At 39.0% G+C, this 18,508-nt stretch overlaps 2 protein-coding genes across 2 annotated transcripts in view; both read left to right on the forward strand.

The window, feature by feature from the left end:
• The window catches only part of LOC119236022 (olfactory receptor 2T27-like), a 292,093-nt gene that overhangs the window by 115,566 nt on the left and 158,019 nt on the right, over nt 1-18,508 (forward strand). The window lies entirely within an intron of this gene.
• Nucleotides 11,775-12,712, forward strand: LOC119236931 (olfactory receptor 2T27-like). Its single transcript, XM_037500862.1, has one exon. It carries the CDS (start codon nt 11,775-11,777, stop codon nt 12,705-12,707), a length of 933 nt encoding a protein of 310 aa, XP_037356759.1. The 3' UTR covers nt 12,708-12,712.

Below are 18,508 nucleotides of genomic sequence, written 5' to 3' on the forward strand. Positions count from 1 at the left end.
GGTGTAGCCTCCTGACCCCTCACGCATCTCACCACAACCCCAGGATCACTCCACCTGTGACCATCTTTCTTTCACTGTGTCTTATTTGCCTTTAGATTTCTATGTGAGTGAACTCATAGGTTATTTGTCTTTTCATGTTTGGCTTATTTTCCCTGGTATTATTCCCTACACGTCCATCCATGTTGTCTTTCATCTTTTAAAAATTGTTTGAGGGTTTTCCATTATACAAACACACACACATAGACACACATCCTATTTCCAGTATCCATCCATCCATCATTTGCACCTTAGTTTATTCACATTGTGTATGAGGTGTGATGAGCATAGGTGAACATATATTTCTGAATCAGTGTTTTCTTTTTCTTTGGATAAATACCCAGATGGGGAGTTGCTGCTTCATATGGCTGCTTTATTTTAATTTTTGTGGGACCTCCATTAGTGGTTATACACATTTCCAACCACAGTGCGGGGGTGTCCCCTTTTCTCCACATTTTTTTTTTGCCAGCACTAGATGTGTCTCTTGCCTTTTTCATTTTAGTGCTCTCCCACTTCTCTGCAGGAGAGACATCCTAGTATGCCCTGTTGACACCTAGAATTCAGTTTGTAGCTAACATATATAAACCATATTTTCCCTAAACATATATAGCTATGTTAAATATTATAAATAAGATGAATTAAGAGGTTAAACAACACAATAAAATGGAAAGATCATACTATTACTATAATGATAGTGGATATGATATTCTCAATATATTTCCATGCCACTGCACGGAAGGTGAAGTCACAGATGAGGGGCTACACAGTTTTTCTAACAGGTCTGATGGGGCAGCTTGTGGTTTCGATTTACATTCCCTGATATTTGGGATACAAGCATCTTTTCATGCAGCTGTTGGCCATCTTTATGCCTTCCTTGGAAAAAGGTCTATTTGGATCCTCTGTCTATTTTTTCACTGTAAAATTTAATAAAATGTCAACATATACAATGTAGTTTGTGTCAGCTTGGAAGATTCAACTTGAAAGATTTCTATTTTAAAATTTTCTATTGTTCTCGAAGCTTCATAGATTGCAATAGCATTTTCTCTCAATAAAATTCTTAAAATTTAAATTATTATAAATCTTAGAAAAGCTTGAAACTCTTTGCTATGTAAAAATTTACTATGCTGATTTTACCTGAAGAGAGAGATCCTATACTACCCAAAACATCATGAACATGACCGTAAAGCTATTATACTCAATTAAAAATGTATTTTGACCAAATCTAAAGAAGTTCATTTTTATAAAAAATTAAAACTCAATAGATATATCCCAACCCTTTATTGGGATATACTATCAGTTCCTTTGTTTTGTTTCTCTATATTGCACATGTATGAATTCATCCGGTATTTGTCTTTTTCCTTTTGACTTATTTCACTTAGAATCATCCCCTCCAGTCACATTCGTGTTGTCACAAATGGTACAAGTTTATCTTTTTTTATAGATGTATAATATTCTATTGTTTATATACAGTACATCTTTTAATCCACTCCTCTGTCATTTAACACTTAGGTTTTGCCATAATGTGGTTATTGTAAATAATGCTGCAGTGATCATAGGAGTGCATATAGCCTTTCAAATGTTTTTGTATTTTTGTATTCCGTGGGTCTATACTTAGGAATGCAATTGTGGGGTCTTATGGTATATATGTTTTTAATAACTTGAGCAACCTCTATACTGTTTTTTTTAAAAAGATTTATTCTTTATTTATACAAGCACTGTGTGCAGTCAGTAGTGTGGGAGGGTGAGAGAATTCACCAGAGCCAGAGCGGGGAACAGAACAGGCAGACTGAGAAAATATACTGCTGAGGGGAGCAGCGGTAGTGGCAGGAAATGTCTGCGGGCCATGTGGGACCCTGGCCAGGCAGGCGGGGATCAAACCTGCGCTGCAGAGGCTGATCAAACCTGCGCTGCAGAGGCTGCGGGCAGCTGGGCAGCTTTGCAGCCCAGTGCTCAACCGCTGCGCCACCAGGGGAGGCCCTACCTCTATACTGTTTTTCATAAAGACTTTCATAATTGTCTCTTTGATCCTCTGTAGTTCTCATGTGTTTGTTGTAACGTTTCTTTCTTTTTGGATTCTGTTTAATAGTTTTCTCCCCCTTTATTTCTCAGTGAGTCTAAGTCTAGTTTTGTCTATTTTATATTTTCAAAGAACTAGTTTTTGTTTTCATTCATCTTTGCCCTTATAGTTTAGAGTTCTACTTCATTTATTTTGTTCTGATTTTTATTCTTTCTACTGAGTTTTGTTTAATTTGTTCTATTTCTATTTCTCAATCTGTAATGTTAAAATATTTATAAGAGATCTTCTTGTTTCTTGTTGTAAGCCTGTGTTGCTACACACTTTTCCACTTAGAACAGCTTATGTTGTATCCCAAAGGTTCTGATACATTGTGTCTTTGCTTTCATACTTTTAAATATCTTTTTTGGTTTCTTCATTAACCTCATCACGGTCCAGTAGTGTGTTTTTCAGTGTCCACATGTTGGAGTTTTTTTCCCTGTTTTTGTGTTTGATTTTTATTTTGATACCATTGTGATCTGGTAGGATTTCAACTGATATGATTTCAATCTTCATGATTTCATTGACATTTATTTTGTGATTCGATATGTGTTCTGTCCTGGAGAAGGTTCCTCGTGCACATTTGAAGGAGGTATACTCAGATTTTTTTGATGCTATAAATGCCTAATAGGCCAATCTGGTCTAATTACTTACTTTAGGCTACTGTTTCCTTGTTGATGTTTTTTGTCTGATTTATCTGTTCACTACTGTAAGTGGGGTGTGGAATTCCCCTACCTCTGTTGTGTTATGACCAATTTCTGTTTTGAAGTTTGTTAACAGTTGACTTATATACTTCAGTACTCCTTCTTTGGTGTCTACCTATCCATGTAGATTTAGATGTGTTTTATGTTGTCCTTATATATTGATTCCTTGATCATTATATAATGTCCACCCTGTCTTTTGATTGCTTTTTACAACTGTAAGTATAGCTGTCACTGCCTTCTTTTGGGTCCCTTTTTCTCCTATGGTTGTTTTCTAACCATTCTGTATAAATCTGTATTTATATTGGAGCACAGATTGACCCACGGGAGAAAGCAGAAAGATGGTTCCCCACCCCCCTGGCCACCAATAACTGCTCTTAACCTTTCAATTGACTGGTTTTGTCTCTATAAGTAATGTAATTGTTGGCATGTGAGCATTTACTATTGCTATTTTTTGTTTCATTTTTTTGATTCTTGCTGTTTGTATCCTTATTTAGTTTTTGTGTTTTTTCTTCACAGAGATTTAGATATTTGTGCTCCCTGAAACATTTCTTGTAGGGGAAATCTGTTGTTTACAAATTCCTTCAGCTTTTGTTTGTCTTAGAGGTATTTACTTCTCCCATGAATCTGAAAGCGAGTATTGCAGGGTATAATATCTGGCTGGAAGTTTTTAATCATTGAGTAGTTTGAATACATCATTCCATTTTCCCCTTGCCAGTAGGTTTCTGCTGAGAGCCTAATGTAAGCCTGATGGGAGGACTTTTGTTCCTTTTTTTTTTTCTGTTTTCTCATCTAACAAATTTTTTATTTTTTTATTTTTCATTTATTTTTTTTATAATAAATTTTATTTTTATATTCCCCATACAATTGCAAACCCCTTATTTTGACCCCAATACCTCCCCTCCCGACCCTACCCCCCATAGAGTGTCTCTGGTTCATAGTTTTTTGTTGATTTTGATTTTCACTTTCTTATATTTATTCATTTTCCTGGTCCCTTATTTAAGTTTTCTAGATTCCTGCTATGGGTGAGACCATCCGGTATTTTTCTTTTTCTTTCTGGCTTATTTCACCAAGCATGATCCCTTCCAGCGCCATCCATGGTGCTGCAAATTGCATGTGTTTATCTTTTTTGAATGCTGAGTAATATTCCGGTGTATATGGACCACATCTTCTTGACCCAGGCATCTATTTTTGGGCATTTGGGTTGTTTCTAAAGCTTAGCTATTGTAAACAGTGCTGCTATAAACATAGGGGTGCAGGTGCTCTTTGGAATTGATGTTTCTGTGTCCTTTGGGTAAATACCTAGGAGTGGAATTGCTGGATCATGTAGAAGCTCTATGTTTAGTAGGTCCAGAAATCTCCACACAGCTCTCCATAGTGGGTGGACCAGTTTGCATGATGGGTGTACTTTTGTAAGTTACCTGCTCTCCTGCTCCCACCTGCCTCCCCAGCCACATTAAATATTCTTTTCATAGTTGTTTAACTCTTGCTAGTTTCACTTTGCTGTGTTTTTTTGTAGATCTTGTTAATGTAGCTAATCAGCTGTTCATTTAGTTTCATGGAGTGGAGTATTTAATTCCTTTCCTGGATGTGGGATGTTTTCCTCTACTACTCCCCCAAACAGACCCTTTGTGCTTCCCTTTGTCTCCTCCTTTACTGGGAAGTTCATTATTCCTATGTTGGCTTTCTTAATGGTGTCAGCTGTCTCTTGAATTGCCTCTTCATCATTTTTTTTTATATCTTGTTTTTCTCTTTTCTTCTGCACTAGGTGCCTAGTGCATTACTGCTTAAATGACTGATTAAGTCCTGACTTTTATCTATTCTACTTACATAGTTTTTGGAGTGTTCTTGGTTTAATTTATTGAGCCCTTTACATCATGAATTGCTGTTATTTTCTTATAAAGTTTGAATTCCCACACTGAGTTCATTGAATTTTTTGTGAGCTCATTTCTTTGTTCTTCTGAATTTAGTGTAACTATTTGAGTAGGTCTTCTGAGTCCTCTTGTATTACTTTGACTTGCCTTTTGGAGTTGCTTTTATTATTTTGCTTTCTGAGTTTTCTTCTGTCTCTTTCAGTTTATTATAATTCTGAAATCTCTGTCTTATATCTTTTTCATTTAGACCCTGAGTAGTAGTTCTAATCTTGTGATGTCATATACCCTTGGATTCTTGTATCGATGTGTTATATATGTTTGTCTGCCCATATTCTGTTTGCGTTCTCCATATTTTATTGTTACCTTTAATATTTTTATTAGTATCTTAGGAGATTAAGTTATTTGACTTATCCTACAGTTGATGCTATGGTTTTATTTATTTATTTTTTAAGATTTATTTATGTATGCATACAAGAACTGGGGTATAGGCCAGAGGCGTAGGGGGTGGGATAATCCACCAGAGATAGAGTGGGAGCAGAACAGGCAGACTGACTGAAATACACTGCTGAGGAGAGTAGCAGGAGTTAGGAGAGGTCTGCTGTGCCATGTGGGTTGCTCTCTGGCCAGGGATCAAACTCCTGCTGCAGCTGCGGACAGCTTCATAGGTTGCGTCTTAATTCCCTATACCACCAGGGTGTCCCTGCTATGGTTTTATTTTACCTTTCTTTCTTAATTCCTACCTTTCTTTTTTTTCAGGCCTTTTGTGGCTTCTGCAAGTGCTCAGATCTATTATGTAGTTGCTTGCAGGCTTGGAGGTTCCAGCATTTGTCTGGATGAGTTGATGTTGAGCTGGTTATGTTTATGGTACTTCTGATCCTTCTGTTCTTATCTAGTTTGTTCAATTTCTTATTATACGAGCGTCATAATACACATGGCCCTCTTTGTTTCTTATTATTTCTTCTAATTTTTTGTCTTTCATTTCTGATATTTTCATTCCAGCCTTCTCCCTTTCTCTGTCATTTTGACTACCAAAATTATCAGTTTATTTCTGTCCTAAAACCTAACTTTTAGTTACATGGTACTTTTCTGTTGGCTTTCTAGTCTTTTATTCATGTTTGTTTTCTTGTACATTAGTTATTCTCTTCCTTCTATGAATTTTGGACTGTTGTTCCTCCCATTTCCCCCCAAATTTTGAATTTTATGTTAGGTTGTTTTTCAGATGTTTAAATGTTGAATCCTTTCCTTTTCCCTAATGGATATGTGTATTGTCATAAACTTGTCTATATTTACTTTGACTGCATGTCGAGTTTTCATATGTTGTGTTCCCATTTTCAATAGTGTCAAGTATTTTATCATTCTCTATAGATTTCTTCTTTGATCAGTGGTTATTCAGGCCATAATTGTTTAATATTCACATATTTGTGAATTTTTTTTAAATTTTTTTTTTAGATTTTTTTTTTTTTTAATTTTTTATACAAGCACTGGGTACAGTCAGAAGTGCGGGTGGGTGAGAGAATTCACCTGAGGCAAAGCGGGGAGCAGAGCAGGTAGACTGACAAAATACACTGCTGAGGGGAGCAGCAGGCGGCAGGAGAGGTCTGCGCACCATGTGGGACCCTCCTCAGGTGGCCGGGGAGCAGCTGGGGATCGAACCTGCGCCGCAGAGGCCGCGGGCAACTTTGCAACCCAGCGCTCAACCACTGCGCCACCGGGAGGCCCACATATTTGTGAATTTTAAGTATTGATCTAGTAATTGATTTCTAGTTCATATTTTTTTTTTGGGAAAGATGTGTGAATATATTTGTCTTTACATATTTTCTATGAAATGTCTTCTGGGCTGATATGTAATCAGCAATGGGGAATGTTCTGTGTGTAAGTGGGAAGAATGTGTCTACTCAATATTTGATTGGCTGTCTTGTGTAATGTAGTCTATGTGTAATGTTTTCTTTGTGATTTTCTTTCTGGATTGTCTATCCTTTGTTGAATGTGTGGCATTGCAGTTCTCTACTGTTATATTCTGTGTTATTTTCCCTAACCATCAGTTAATATTTGTTTTATATATATGTTAGGTGCAATGAATTTGGTTATGGATTCATTTTTATAATCTCCTCCCTTAACAAGTATATTGAACTTTATATATTTTTCTAATGGTGCCTTAGAAATTTTATGTAATTTTACTCGAATTAATAGGAAACTAAATAGTCCTAAGCTACATACATTATTATTTTATTTAAAACTATTTATTGATTTATGCATACAAGAACTGGGGTAGAGGCCAGAGGTGCGTGGGCTGAGAGGATTCACCAGAGACAGAGTGGGGAGCACAACAGGTTGAAATACACTGCTGAGTAGAACAGTGGGCATGATAGGAAAGGTGTGCTGCATATGTGGGTCACCTCCCTGGTCTGGGATCAAACTCCTGCTGCAGCTGAGGTTTGCTTCATAGTGCTGACGCTTAGCCCCTTGTGCCACCAGGGAGGCCCTATATACGTTATTATTAAAAAACATAATAGAGCACTTCATGTGTAAATGCAGACTATTTGTGGCACAACTCAGGTCTGTTTCATACTCCTAGGTTGTCTGCATGTTTTACCTTTTCCCATAATTATGATTGATAATGAAGCATATAAAGTTCTAGAGAAATCGATTAGTTAATAATTTTACCACTTGAAATATTTCACCTCACTGCTTTCTTACTGCATGGTTTGTTTGTTTGTTTCTTTAGTTGTTTCACTAGTGAGAGATTGGGGAGCAGAGATGGCAGATTTCCTGAAATACATTGCTAAGGGTAGCAGCTGGCAAAACAAAAGAGATCTGCTGTGCCATATGTGGGTTAGCTCCCTGGCTGGGGATAGAACTCAGGCTGTAGTGGTGTTAGCCTGGAGACTTAACTCCTAAGCCTTCAGTGAAGACCCTGCATGGTTTTTAATTAGAAACCTGTATGTCTTTTCCTTGTCACTGTACTGAGGCTATATACTTGCTTAGTTCCTTTGAAGACATTATCTTCATTGTCTTTCAATGTTTTTTTGAACATTATATTCTTAGATTGCAATGTTTTGCTATGTTTCCTCCTATGAGTCCTTGGAGCTTTCTGGACTGTGTTTTGGTGTTTATTTCAGGACATCTTGGCTTTTTTTCCCCAAGTATTTATTCATTTTCATTTATTCTTTCTCATTGTGGTATTGCAATGATGCATGTGCTATACATTTGAAGTCATCCCATGTTTCTTGGTTGTTATGATTTTCCCAATTTTTATTTATTTTTTGCTCTTTGTGAAATCTTGTATGATATAAGTTCAAGCTGGTTGATTTCTTTTCTCAGTTTATGAGTTGACTGTGTTTCCATCTAAGGCTTTTTATTTGTATTAGGATATTTTTAAATTGAAGCATTTTTTCAAGTGTGGACTTCATGTTTGTTCTTTCTTACAATTTCCATGTTCACTTGCAAAGACAACATTTTCATTGTATAATTCATCCATTTGATTCATGAGCATATTATTCATAGTTGCTTTAATTCCTTCTGTGATAATTGAAATCTGTATGCTCTCTGGCTCTGCTTCTAATGCTATGGCCACCTTTGTAATATTCTGTTAAATAAGAGATACGATGTTGTAGGTAATAGAGACTGAGCTCAGGCCTTGATTGTGCTATTTTGTGTAATCTGAATGAAGTTGAGCTGAGTTTAAAGTTTCCATAGTTCTTGGTTCCCCCACATTCAAACACATATAGTTCCCACACATGTGTCTGCATGTTTCTATAAGAACTCCTCCTTATATATATTCTATATCTTCCACATTTTTGCGTATGATACACTGTTACAATAGTAGAGTTCTATAGCTATAGTGATGTGGTATGTGTGTGGAGTTGAGCCTATAATCTTAGGTATAATGTTAGGCATTCATAGGCGTTGTGTCTCCAAGTGTGACCTTCAAAAGTGTGTCGTAGTCTTCCCCATTCCTGAGGTGAATGAGCAAAGTGTACTGAGTTGTTGTTGGGGAAACATCCTTCTGTCATCTGGGCTAAGGCTCAGGTGAAAGGCTTCACCTGAGTGTTTCTCCCAAAGTGTTTGCCTTTGCTTCAAAGAGAATGCTCTGTGCTGTTTCACCAGGCAGGAGGGAACCTTTCATCCCTCTTCATCTTGAGGACCTGGTGTGGCTCCTGGCCCCTGTCCAAATGAATGAGGTTCCCTCCACCAGCCACGCACCTTCCTTGCGAAGACTGCAGTCACAGGGCTTTTCCCTTTCCGTTGGCCCACCTTCACCTTGCAGCATTTCCACCTCAGCTTGTGTGAATGGCCAAAAATCTATAAAAGTATTTTTACAGAATAACAAGTTAAAAAGTGTAAAATTTTTTATAGCTTAATTTTTGAAATAGCAACACTTTTATGTATCTTTGTTTTAAAATTGATATTTGTTCAATTTTTTGAGCACACATCATTTTTGAAAAGTGTATTCCCTGAGGGAGAGGCTGAACAGTTATGAAGTAGCCATAACCAGTACTTCAGGGTCATGAAGGACGGTACGATAATTACTACACAATTGCCTCAGGGACCGAGTGAAGTTGGAGACGGTATATCTGATGGCTGAGTGTGCAACGACACATTGACCCTGGACTTTTGAAGCATTGGCTTCAAGGTATTTATCCTCTCGTTTGGGCAGGCTTTGTGATTCTGATCCTGGAAGAAGTTTGAAGTGTATCAACAACACTTCATGAGCAGCATTGATTTTGTTCTTGTGAGTAAGTAGGAGTGTTTTTCTCTGAAATGTGTGAAGAGGTGTGTTCCCCTTCCAAGCTGATTAATATATAATGCCTGTCCTTCATGGAAAATCTTGAAAATCCTATCTATTAAAATTATTTACACATCTAACAAATATTCACGTTTTATGTCCTCAAAATAAGCAGTTTAGTGTAATTAAAACCATTATTTGTTAAATATTATATAAGAAGGCAATTTCTGATTGAAGACTCGTTAATCTATTTCATTTTATTGTCAAATGGCACAATTTGTTAACTCCAAGTTTCAGGGAGTGGCCACTTTTATGTAAGAAAGACACATAATGTGTAATACCAGCTGTCTCTCTCCAAGTTCATAGTCTTACCTGAAAGACATTTTCAACACTCAAGGGACTGAACATGTTGTATTTGCATAGAATTATATGTGCTTACCCCGTGATTTTCTCTAAACACATGCTACTTGTTGGTTTCATTGCTAGCCATATCCTGAATTAAAAGAGATCATTTTCAGGATGTAATTGAGTTGACTACCAGTTAATTTTCTCGTTGGTAGTATTTCATGGGACTCTGTACACAAGCACACGTACATAGATGCATCTATATCTACATGTGTATGTTCCTTTTTGATGTGTAGCATAATTTAAGTAAACATCAAAATACAAACATTGCATGAACTGTCAGGAACCTCTTTTGGAAATAATTTATCGGTGTTTTTGGAGGCCAATGAAATGTATTTAGAAAAAGTGGCATGTTAAGTTCCTTATAAAGTTCATTTTAATATATCAGTACAAAATTAAGTTATAAAATGGAATCATTCCTTAGCTCTCTCTGGAGGCTGAGAAGCTAGTGACTGCCCTGTGTTCTTAGAAATAAGGAAAATTTCAGGCTCCATGAATGTCTTTGTGGGGTGGCAGACTGTACGGTTCTCTTTTAATTCTCACTGTATGCTGTTCATTTCCCTGGGAATGGAAAGGCTGAGGAAAGAGGTGAATTTTGTATGTGGTGTGGTAATGAAGGACCTTGGAACAACCCCCACTTTGTCTGGTGTATTTGATGTTGTAAAAGGTATTTAATTTTTAAAATGCCATGCGTACCTTTATTTATTTAAATGAAATGCGTGCTACTGTATGTATGATAATATTAAATCTACCAAATTCAATGTGGGGATTGTGGATTGTTCATGTATGGATTCCCCCACATAGTCCACATGATTGCACGCCAGGTCTCACTGACCTCCATTTCATCTCTCTGTGGGCGCTGTGTATGTGGGCAGGGACAGCAGGTGTCATTTCTGTCCTGTGTGTTAGAGTTTTGTATATTCAGTTACGTGGCACCTCACAAGGGGCTTTGGATGTTTTTGAACAGCACTGACTCCGCTTGTAATAGCTGCTTTCTGCACTGATTAATACAATGATGTTTTAATGTTAAGATTTTTTGCGTTCTCATTATAACTTACAATACATGAAAGTTCTTTATTTTACATATTTTTAGGAGAAAAAGTAGTTAGTCAGCATTACAACCTGAATATTTTCATTCAGCACAGAATTGAAGCCCACAATAAGCTCAGGAAACTGTGCTTTCTCCTGTCCTGGTCACTTCAGAAGTTGCTTTAAGTTCATGTTGGAGTAAGACATGAAGGAAAGAAAATAAAGGAGAACGGAAATCCCTGGGGATCTTCTATCCTTTCGTTGCTGCTGCTCCCCCATCTGTAGGGCAGTGAGTCCACTTTGCTTCCTGCGCAGAAGCGCATTTCCCACGCTCAGTCTGCTCCCGCCAGGCATGTCTTTGTGCCAGCTGCTGATCATTGGGCCTCCTTCCTTTCCAGAGTCACTGTGTCCAGGTCTGCATGCTTTAGTCTTCCATATTCTCCTCCTCAGGCCACTTGCTTTTTGACGAGATCTGTAAGACTCAATATAACCGTGCAGCTTCATGGAAAAGTCCTATTTAATTACATGTTTGTGAAATGAATCTTCAGAGAAAAAAATTATTTCCTTTTTCCAACATGTGACATATCTAGATTTAATTTGAAGTCATTGTGGAAAAGAAATAATAGATGATTGTTTGCCTTTATTCTGACCCTGGAGTCTCATTCACTTTGTCTGTACATACTCCATACGACGGATAAGACAGAAGACTAAACAACTGATCCAAAAATAGCACACAGGACCTGTTTTGTGTGTGGAAGAGTCTTGTGTGGTCTCTAAGACAGTTAGTGAAAGACACATATATTATTTTCCTGAAGGAACAAGATGATAGGTTTGGAAATAAATGGATTTGAGCTATCAGAAAGCAGTATATGATTTTATTTGGTAAATTTTATTATAGACTGTGAAGAATATGTTTTTGGAAAAAAATTCACAAATTGCCAAATAGGAGCATGAGCATGGCATGGCTGAGCAATCAGACCTCAGGCAGTGATTTCGTCCTCTTGGATCTGTTCCACGGCACCCGCGTGCCTTGGGTCCTGTTCACACTCACGGTGCTGGATCTCCTGGTGGCCCTGTTGGGCAACACCATAATAATCATCCTCATCTGGGCTGACCCTCTTCTCCACACCCCCATGTACTTTCTGCTCAGCCAGCTGTCCCTCATGGATCTCCTCTACATCTGCACGTTTGTCCCCAAAATGGCAGTGGTCTTTCTGTCTGGGGACCACCGCATCTCCTTTGGTGGGTGTAGCTTCCAGATGTTCCTTTTCTATGCCCTTGTTGGTGCAGAGTGCCTGCTGCTGGCGGTGATGGCTTATGACCGCTACATGGCCATCTGCCAGCCTTTGCGCTACCCCATCCTCATGCGCCCCAGGGTCTGTGTGCTCCTGGTGCTTGTGACCTGGTTGTGTGCTCTGCTGAATGCCTTGATCCATGTGGTGTATACTCTGACACTCCCCTTCTGTGCCTCCAGGGAAATCCATCATTTCTTCTGTGAGATCCCAGCACTCCTGAAAGTGGCCTGTGCTGACACTTCCCAATACGAAAAGAGTATTTATGTCAGTGCTGTAATTTTTCTCCTACCTCCCTTCTCAGCCATTCTGGGCTCATATGGAAGCATACTGTCCACTGTTCTGGGCATGGGATCAGGCCAGGGACTCAGGAAAACCTTGGCTACTTGCTCATCTCACATGACTGTGGTGTTGCTCTTCTATGGGGCTGCCATTACCAAGTATATTGTGCCAAAGTCCTACCACTCCCCCGAGCAGGAAGAAGTGGTCTCTGTGATCTACACCATCATAACACCCATGCTCAACCCCCTCATCTACAGCCTACGGAACAAGGACGTCACTAGAGCTTTTAGGAAAGTTTTCAGAGTGTGACAAACGTGGAGTTTTCTTGTTTCTAATATAAACACATAATATGTTGCCATTTACTTTGAAATTTAATAGAACAGAAAATGCATTTATACGTTCATTTACATTTAACTGTAGAAAATAGATACGTTGAAAAATAGAGGACAAAATCTTATAGCTGTGTACCTAATGATGAAATATAACCTATTATTCGTTTACATTTATCCTGGGAAATATTGCCATCAGTAACTCCAGGTATTAGAAAATTCATTTAATAGATAAAATACTTTTCATACGTGATTATCATATTTACTGTATTTTCAAAATGCACATCTTTAGAAAGAGGAACTGTGATGCCCTTTAGCAAATGTCTGCATAAGGACTACATGTATTTGAAATCTGTCATTGTAAGTGATATAATGTGTGTTTTAAAGTACTTAATTTAAGTACTTAATTGTTCTTAATTTTAAGATATTTCCCAAAACAATGCTTGCTGTAAAAATTGACCCAGAACTTCGGAGTGAAAATTTATTTCTACATGATATGTGTTAATGTACAATATTTAATGTTGTTGAATTTCTAGTTTTAGTAATAAATTACAAAGTATTATTTGTATTTCAGGAATACAACTTAATGATGTATATTCATATCCCTTGTGAAGTAATTACAGTGCATCAGAGCAAGTTAACTTTTAGGGTGTTGCCTCTCTGACCCCTCATGTTTCTTACCACAACCCCACACCCACTCCTCCTGTGACTGTCTTTCTTTCTCTGTGTCTTATTTGCTTTCACATTTCTATGTGCGTAAACTGATAAGGTATTTGTGTTTTTCGGTTTGGCTTATTTTCCTTGGCATTATTCCCTACACATCCATCCATATGGATGACCTTCCATCTTTTCACATATGACGACCTTCCATCTTGTCAAAAATTGTTTGAGGGTTTTCCATTATACAAACACACTCACACACACACACACAGAGACAGACACACCCCCCTCCTCTGTTGTCCACCCATCTATCATTGGACCCTTAGTTTGTTCCCATTGTGTGTGCTGGTGTGATGAACATAGGTGAATCAGTGTTTTCTTTTCCTTTGGATAAATATGCAGAAGTGGAGTTGCTGGGTCATATGGTAGCTTTAATTTTTGTGGGAACTCCATTAGTGTTTCTATACATTTCCAGCAACAGTGCAGGGGTGTCACCTTTTCTACACATTTTTTTTGCCAGCACTTGATATTTCTTTTTTTTTTTTTTTTCATTTTAGTGCTCTCCCCCTTCTCTGCAGAAGAATCATCCTAGTATGCCCTGTTGGTGCCTGGAGCTCAGATTGTACCAAACCTATATAAGCCATATTTTCCTGAACATACATAGCTATGTTAAAGATTAACTTATAAATAAGATGCAGTGAGATATTAACAGAATGACATGGAAATATTTTGCTATTACTCTAATGAATAGCGGATATTGACAAAAGGAAAGACAAAATACATATGATCATTTCAACAGACGGGGAGGCATTTAGCAAGATCCAACATCTTTTATGTTAAAAACTCTTAGTACAAAGGGGATAGAAAGAACATGCCTCACTATAATAAGGGCCATGTATTCAAATGCACAGTTAGCACCATACTCAATGGTGCGACACTAAAAGATTTTCCTGTAAGACCTGGTACATGACAAGGATGGCCACTGTCACCTCTGCTGTTCAACACAATAGTGGCAGTCCTAATTTACATACACTGAAGGTGGGAATGAAGACTGACTCAGTCCCTACGGAAACAGTATGGAGGTTGCTCCAGTCATTAAAAACACATACACCATAAGTGCACCACACTTGCATTCTCAGGTATCTACCCAAGGAATACACAAACACTAATTTGAAGGGCTATATACACTTCTATGATCATTGCAACACTATTTACAATAGCCACATTATGGCAAAACCTAAGTGTCAAATGGTATTTTTCTTTTTCTTTCTGGCTTATTTTGCTGGGCATGATCCCTTCCAGCTCCATCCATGTTGCTGCAAACTGCATGTGTTTATCTGTTTTGATTGCTGAGTAATATTCCATGGTGTATATGGACCACATCTTCTTGGTCCAGTCATCTATTTTTGGGCATTTGGGTTGTTTCCATAGCTTAGCTATTGTAAATAGTGCTGCTATAAATATAGGGGTGCAGGTGCCCCTTGGAGTTAATGATTCTGTGTCCTTTGGGTAAATACCTAGGAGTGGAATTGCTGGATCATATGGAAGCTCCATCTTTAGCAGGTTGAGGAATCTCCACACAGTTTGATACTATTGTGATCAAAGGTATGATTTCAATGGATATGATTTCAAGCTTCATGACTTCACTGACATTTATTTTGTGATTTGATATGTGTTCTGTCCTGGAGAAGTTTCCACGTGCACATTTGAAGGAGGTATACTCAGATTTTTTTTGATGCTATATATGTCTAATAGGCTCATCTGGTCTAATTACTTACTTTAGGCTATTATTTCCTTGCTGATGTTTTTTGTCTGATTTATCTGTTCACTACTGTAGGTGGGGTGTGGAATTCCCCTATCTCTGTTGTGTTGTGACCAATTTCTGTTTTGAAGTTTGTTAACAGCTGACTTATATACTTCAGTACTCCTTCTTTGGTGTCTACCTCTCCATATAGATTTAGATGTGTTTAATGTTGTCCTTATATATTGATTCTTTGATTATTACATAATGTCCACCCCATCTTTTGATCACTTTTTACAACTCAACTGTCACTGCCTTCTTTTGGGTCCCTTTTTCTTCTATGGTTGTTTTCTAATCGTTCTGTTTAAATCTATATTTATCTTTGGAGCACAGATTGATCTACTGGAGAAAACAGATTTTTTTTCCTGATCCAAACTTCTGTGCTGTAACTTTTTTTTTTTTTTTTTTTTTTTTTTTATTTATAGAGGCATGTTTTATTTATTTATTTGTTTGTTTGTTTGTTTTGTTTATACATGCACTGGGTACAGTCAGAAGCACGGGAGGGTGAGAGAATTCACCAGAGCCAGAGCGGGGAGCAGAGCAGGCAGAAGGACCGAAGTACACTGCTGAGGGGAGCAGCGGGCGGCAGGAGAGGTCTGCGCGCCATGCGGGACCCTCCTCCGATGGCCGGGGAGCAGCTGGGGATCGAACCGGCGCTGCAGAGGCCGCGGGCAGCTTCGCAACCCAGCGCTCAACCGCTGCACCACCAGGGAGGCCCCTTCTGTGCTGTAACTTTTGATTGGCATGTTCTATCTCTCCATGTAGTGTGATTGTTGGTATGTGAGCATTTGCTACTGCCATTTTATGTTTGGTTTTCTGATTCTTGCTGTTTGTATCCTTACTTAGTTTTTGTGTATTTTCCTCACGTAGATTTAGATATTCATGCTCCCTGAAACATTGCTTGTAGGGGAAATCCATTGTTTGCAAATTCCTTCAGCTTTTGTTTATCTTAGAGGTATTTATTTCTCCCATGAATCTGAAAGAGAGTATTGCAGGGTATAATATTCCTGACTGGAAATTTTTAATCATTGAGTAGTTTGAATACATCATTCCATTTTCCCCTTGCCAGTAGGTTTCTGCTGAGATGTCTAATGTAAGCCTGATGGGATACTTTTGTAAGTTCCTGCTTCACATCCTCAACCCCACCCCTGCCCCGGCATATTAAATATTCTTTTCATAGTTATTGCTTAACTCTTGCTAGTTTCACTTCGCTGTGTCATTTTTCATGCCAGCCTTTGCGCTACCCCATCCTTATGCGCCCCAGGGGTCTGTGTGCTCTTAGTGCTTGTGACCTGGCTGTGTGCTCTGCGGAACGCCTTGGTCCATTTGGTCTATACTCTGACACTCCCCTTCTGTGCCTCCAGGGAAATCCATCATTTCTTCTGTGAGGTCCCAGGGCTCCTGAAAGTGGTCTGTGCTGACACTTCACAGTACGAAAAGGGCATTTATGTCAGTGCTGTAATTTTTTTCATCCTTCCCATCTCAGCCATTCTGGGCTCCTATGGAAGGATCCTGTCCACTGTTCTGGGCCTTGCATCAGGCCAGGGACTCAGGAAAACCTTGGCTACTTGCTCTTCTCACATGACTGTGGTGTTGCTCTTCTATGGGGCTGCCATTACCAAGTATATTGTGCCAAAGTCCTACCACTCCCCCGAGCAGGAAGAAGTGGTCTCTGTGATCTACACCATCATAACATCCATGCTCAACCCCCTCATCTACAGCCTCCAGAACAAGGACGTCACTAGAGCTTTTAGGATGGTTTTCAGAGTGTGAGGAACTGGAGTTTACTGTGTCTACTGTAAACCCATAATAGCGTTGCCATTTGCTTTCCAAGTGACTAGAAGATGTATTTATATTCATTTACATTGAGCTGTAGAGAACAATTATGTTGAGAAATTGAGGACAAAACCATAATTGTGTACTGAATAAAATGTAATATTATTTAAAAATGTTTATCATGTATACCTTCTGTAGTCAATGATGACATATATTGTAATCTTCATTACTCATTTGCAGTTACAATGTATTTCTTCTTTGTAGTTGTCTTATTTATTGTATTTTCAAAATGCGTGTGTTCAGAAACATGAACCGTGATGCCTGTAAGCAGTTGCCTGTACTGAGCGTGTAGATGTATCGTCACAGTCATGGATATTCTAAAGTATTTATTCTTTCTAGATTTATAGACATTTCCCCAAACGATGCTTTCTCTCAAACCTGGCTTGGAAATTTAGAGTGAAACTGTTGCTCTGTTATATGTGTTGGTGTACATTGTTTAATGCCTGGAATGTTTATTTTCCAGACCTAAACTCTTCGAGCAATAAACTGACATAAAATATCGCATGACTTTAGGATGTGACATGTAGACACTCAACTACATGTTGAAATGACCACAGTGCAGTCACCATCCCACCCATGCTGACTTAACTGTTAGGATGTAGCCTCTTGACCTCATCTGTTTCACACTCTTCAACCCCACTTCCATCTGGTCACCCCCCTTTTTCTCTCTGTCTTCTTTTGTTTTCTTTGTCAATTTTCTTTAAATGAACTCATGGGTATTTGTCTTTTCCTGCTTACCCATTTCCTTGGCATTTTTCTTTCCAGGCTCACCCGTGCTGTCACATATGATGACACTCGGCTTTTTAATAAAATATTTGAAGGTTTTCCACTATATTGCTACCATCCTATCTACACGCACACACACACACACACACACACACACACACACACCCCATCCCCTGTGCATTCATGTGTCACTGGAATCTTAGTCCCCGTGTAGTGATGGTGTCATTGATTCCCACCTCAGTGGCGGGAGCCACTGGTCTCTCCTCTTGCTACTCCAGCACAAGCCTGTAGTGGCCGTGGCTCCTCAGGGCCCAGCAACCGCCCTTTTGTGAGCTGACTAGTGCTAAATGGTCCAGTAGCCACAGGATCGAAAAATGGTCCAATCAGACTTGTGGGTGTTGCCCCCTGAGAGAGGACAGAAGCAGGGTTGGCGGGGGCTAAAGTGTGATGGTTCTATGCTGAGGACAGGAGGACCAGGAGCTGCAGAGAAGAGAAGAGAAGAATCCAGCAGGGACCTCAGAGGAGGGAAGAGAAGCTGAAGACCTTTGCATAGACGGGTCCTGGGGCCTGTGTCTCCATGTCAAGAAGGGAGCACCAAAGGCCCGGGCGGGGCTGGTGTGTCAATGAGCTGCTTGTCGTTGGCGTCGTCCAAGCTCTCACAGAGATCTGTGGATACTGGGTGTCTCTGATACCGCCTCTGGGACAGTAGTGACCATCACTACTGGCCAGCGCTGCCCATCCCTCCTGTTGGTCAGTGG

This window comes from Talpa occidentalis, unplaced genomic scaffold, assembly GCF_014898055.3.
Source record: "Talpa occidentalis isolate TD23 unplaced genomic scaffold, MPIMG_talOcc4v2.1 talOcc4.9, whole genome shotgun sequence".
Taxonomy (NCBI): Eukaryota; Metazoa; Chordata; class Mammalia; order Eulipotyphla; family Talpidae; genus Talpa; species Talpa occidentalis.

What these genes read in the sequence shown, in the direction of transcription:
- LOC119236931 (XM_037500862.1), top strand. Translation starts at nt 11,775, where the DNA reads ATGAGCATGGCATGGCTGAGCAATCAGACCTCAGGCAGTGATTTCGTC.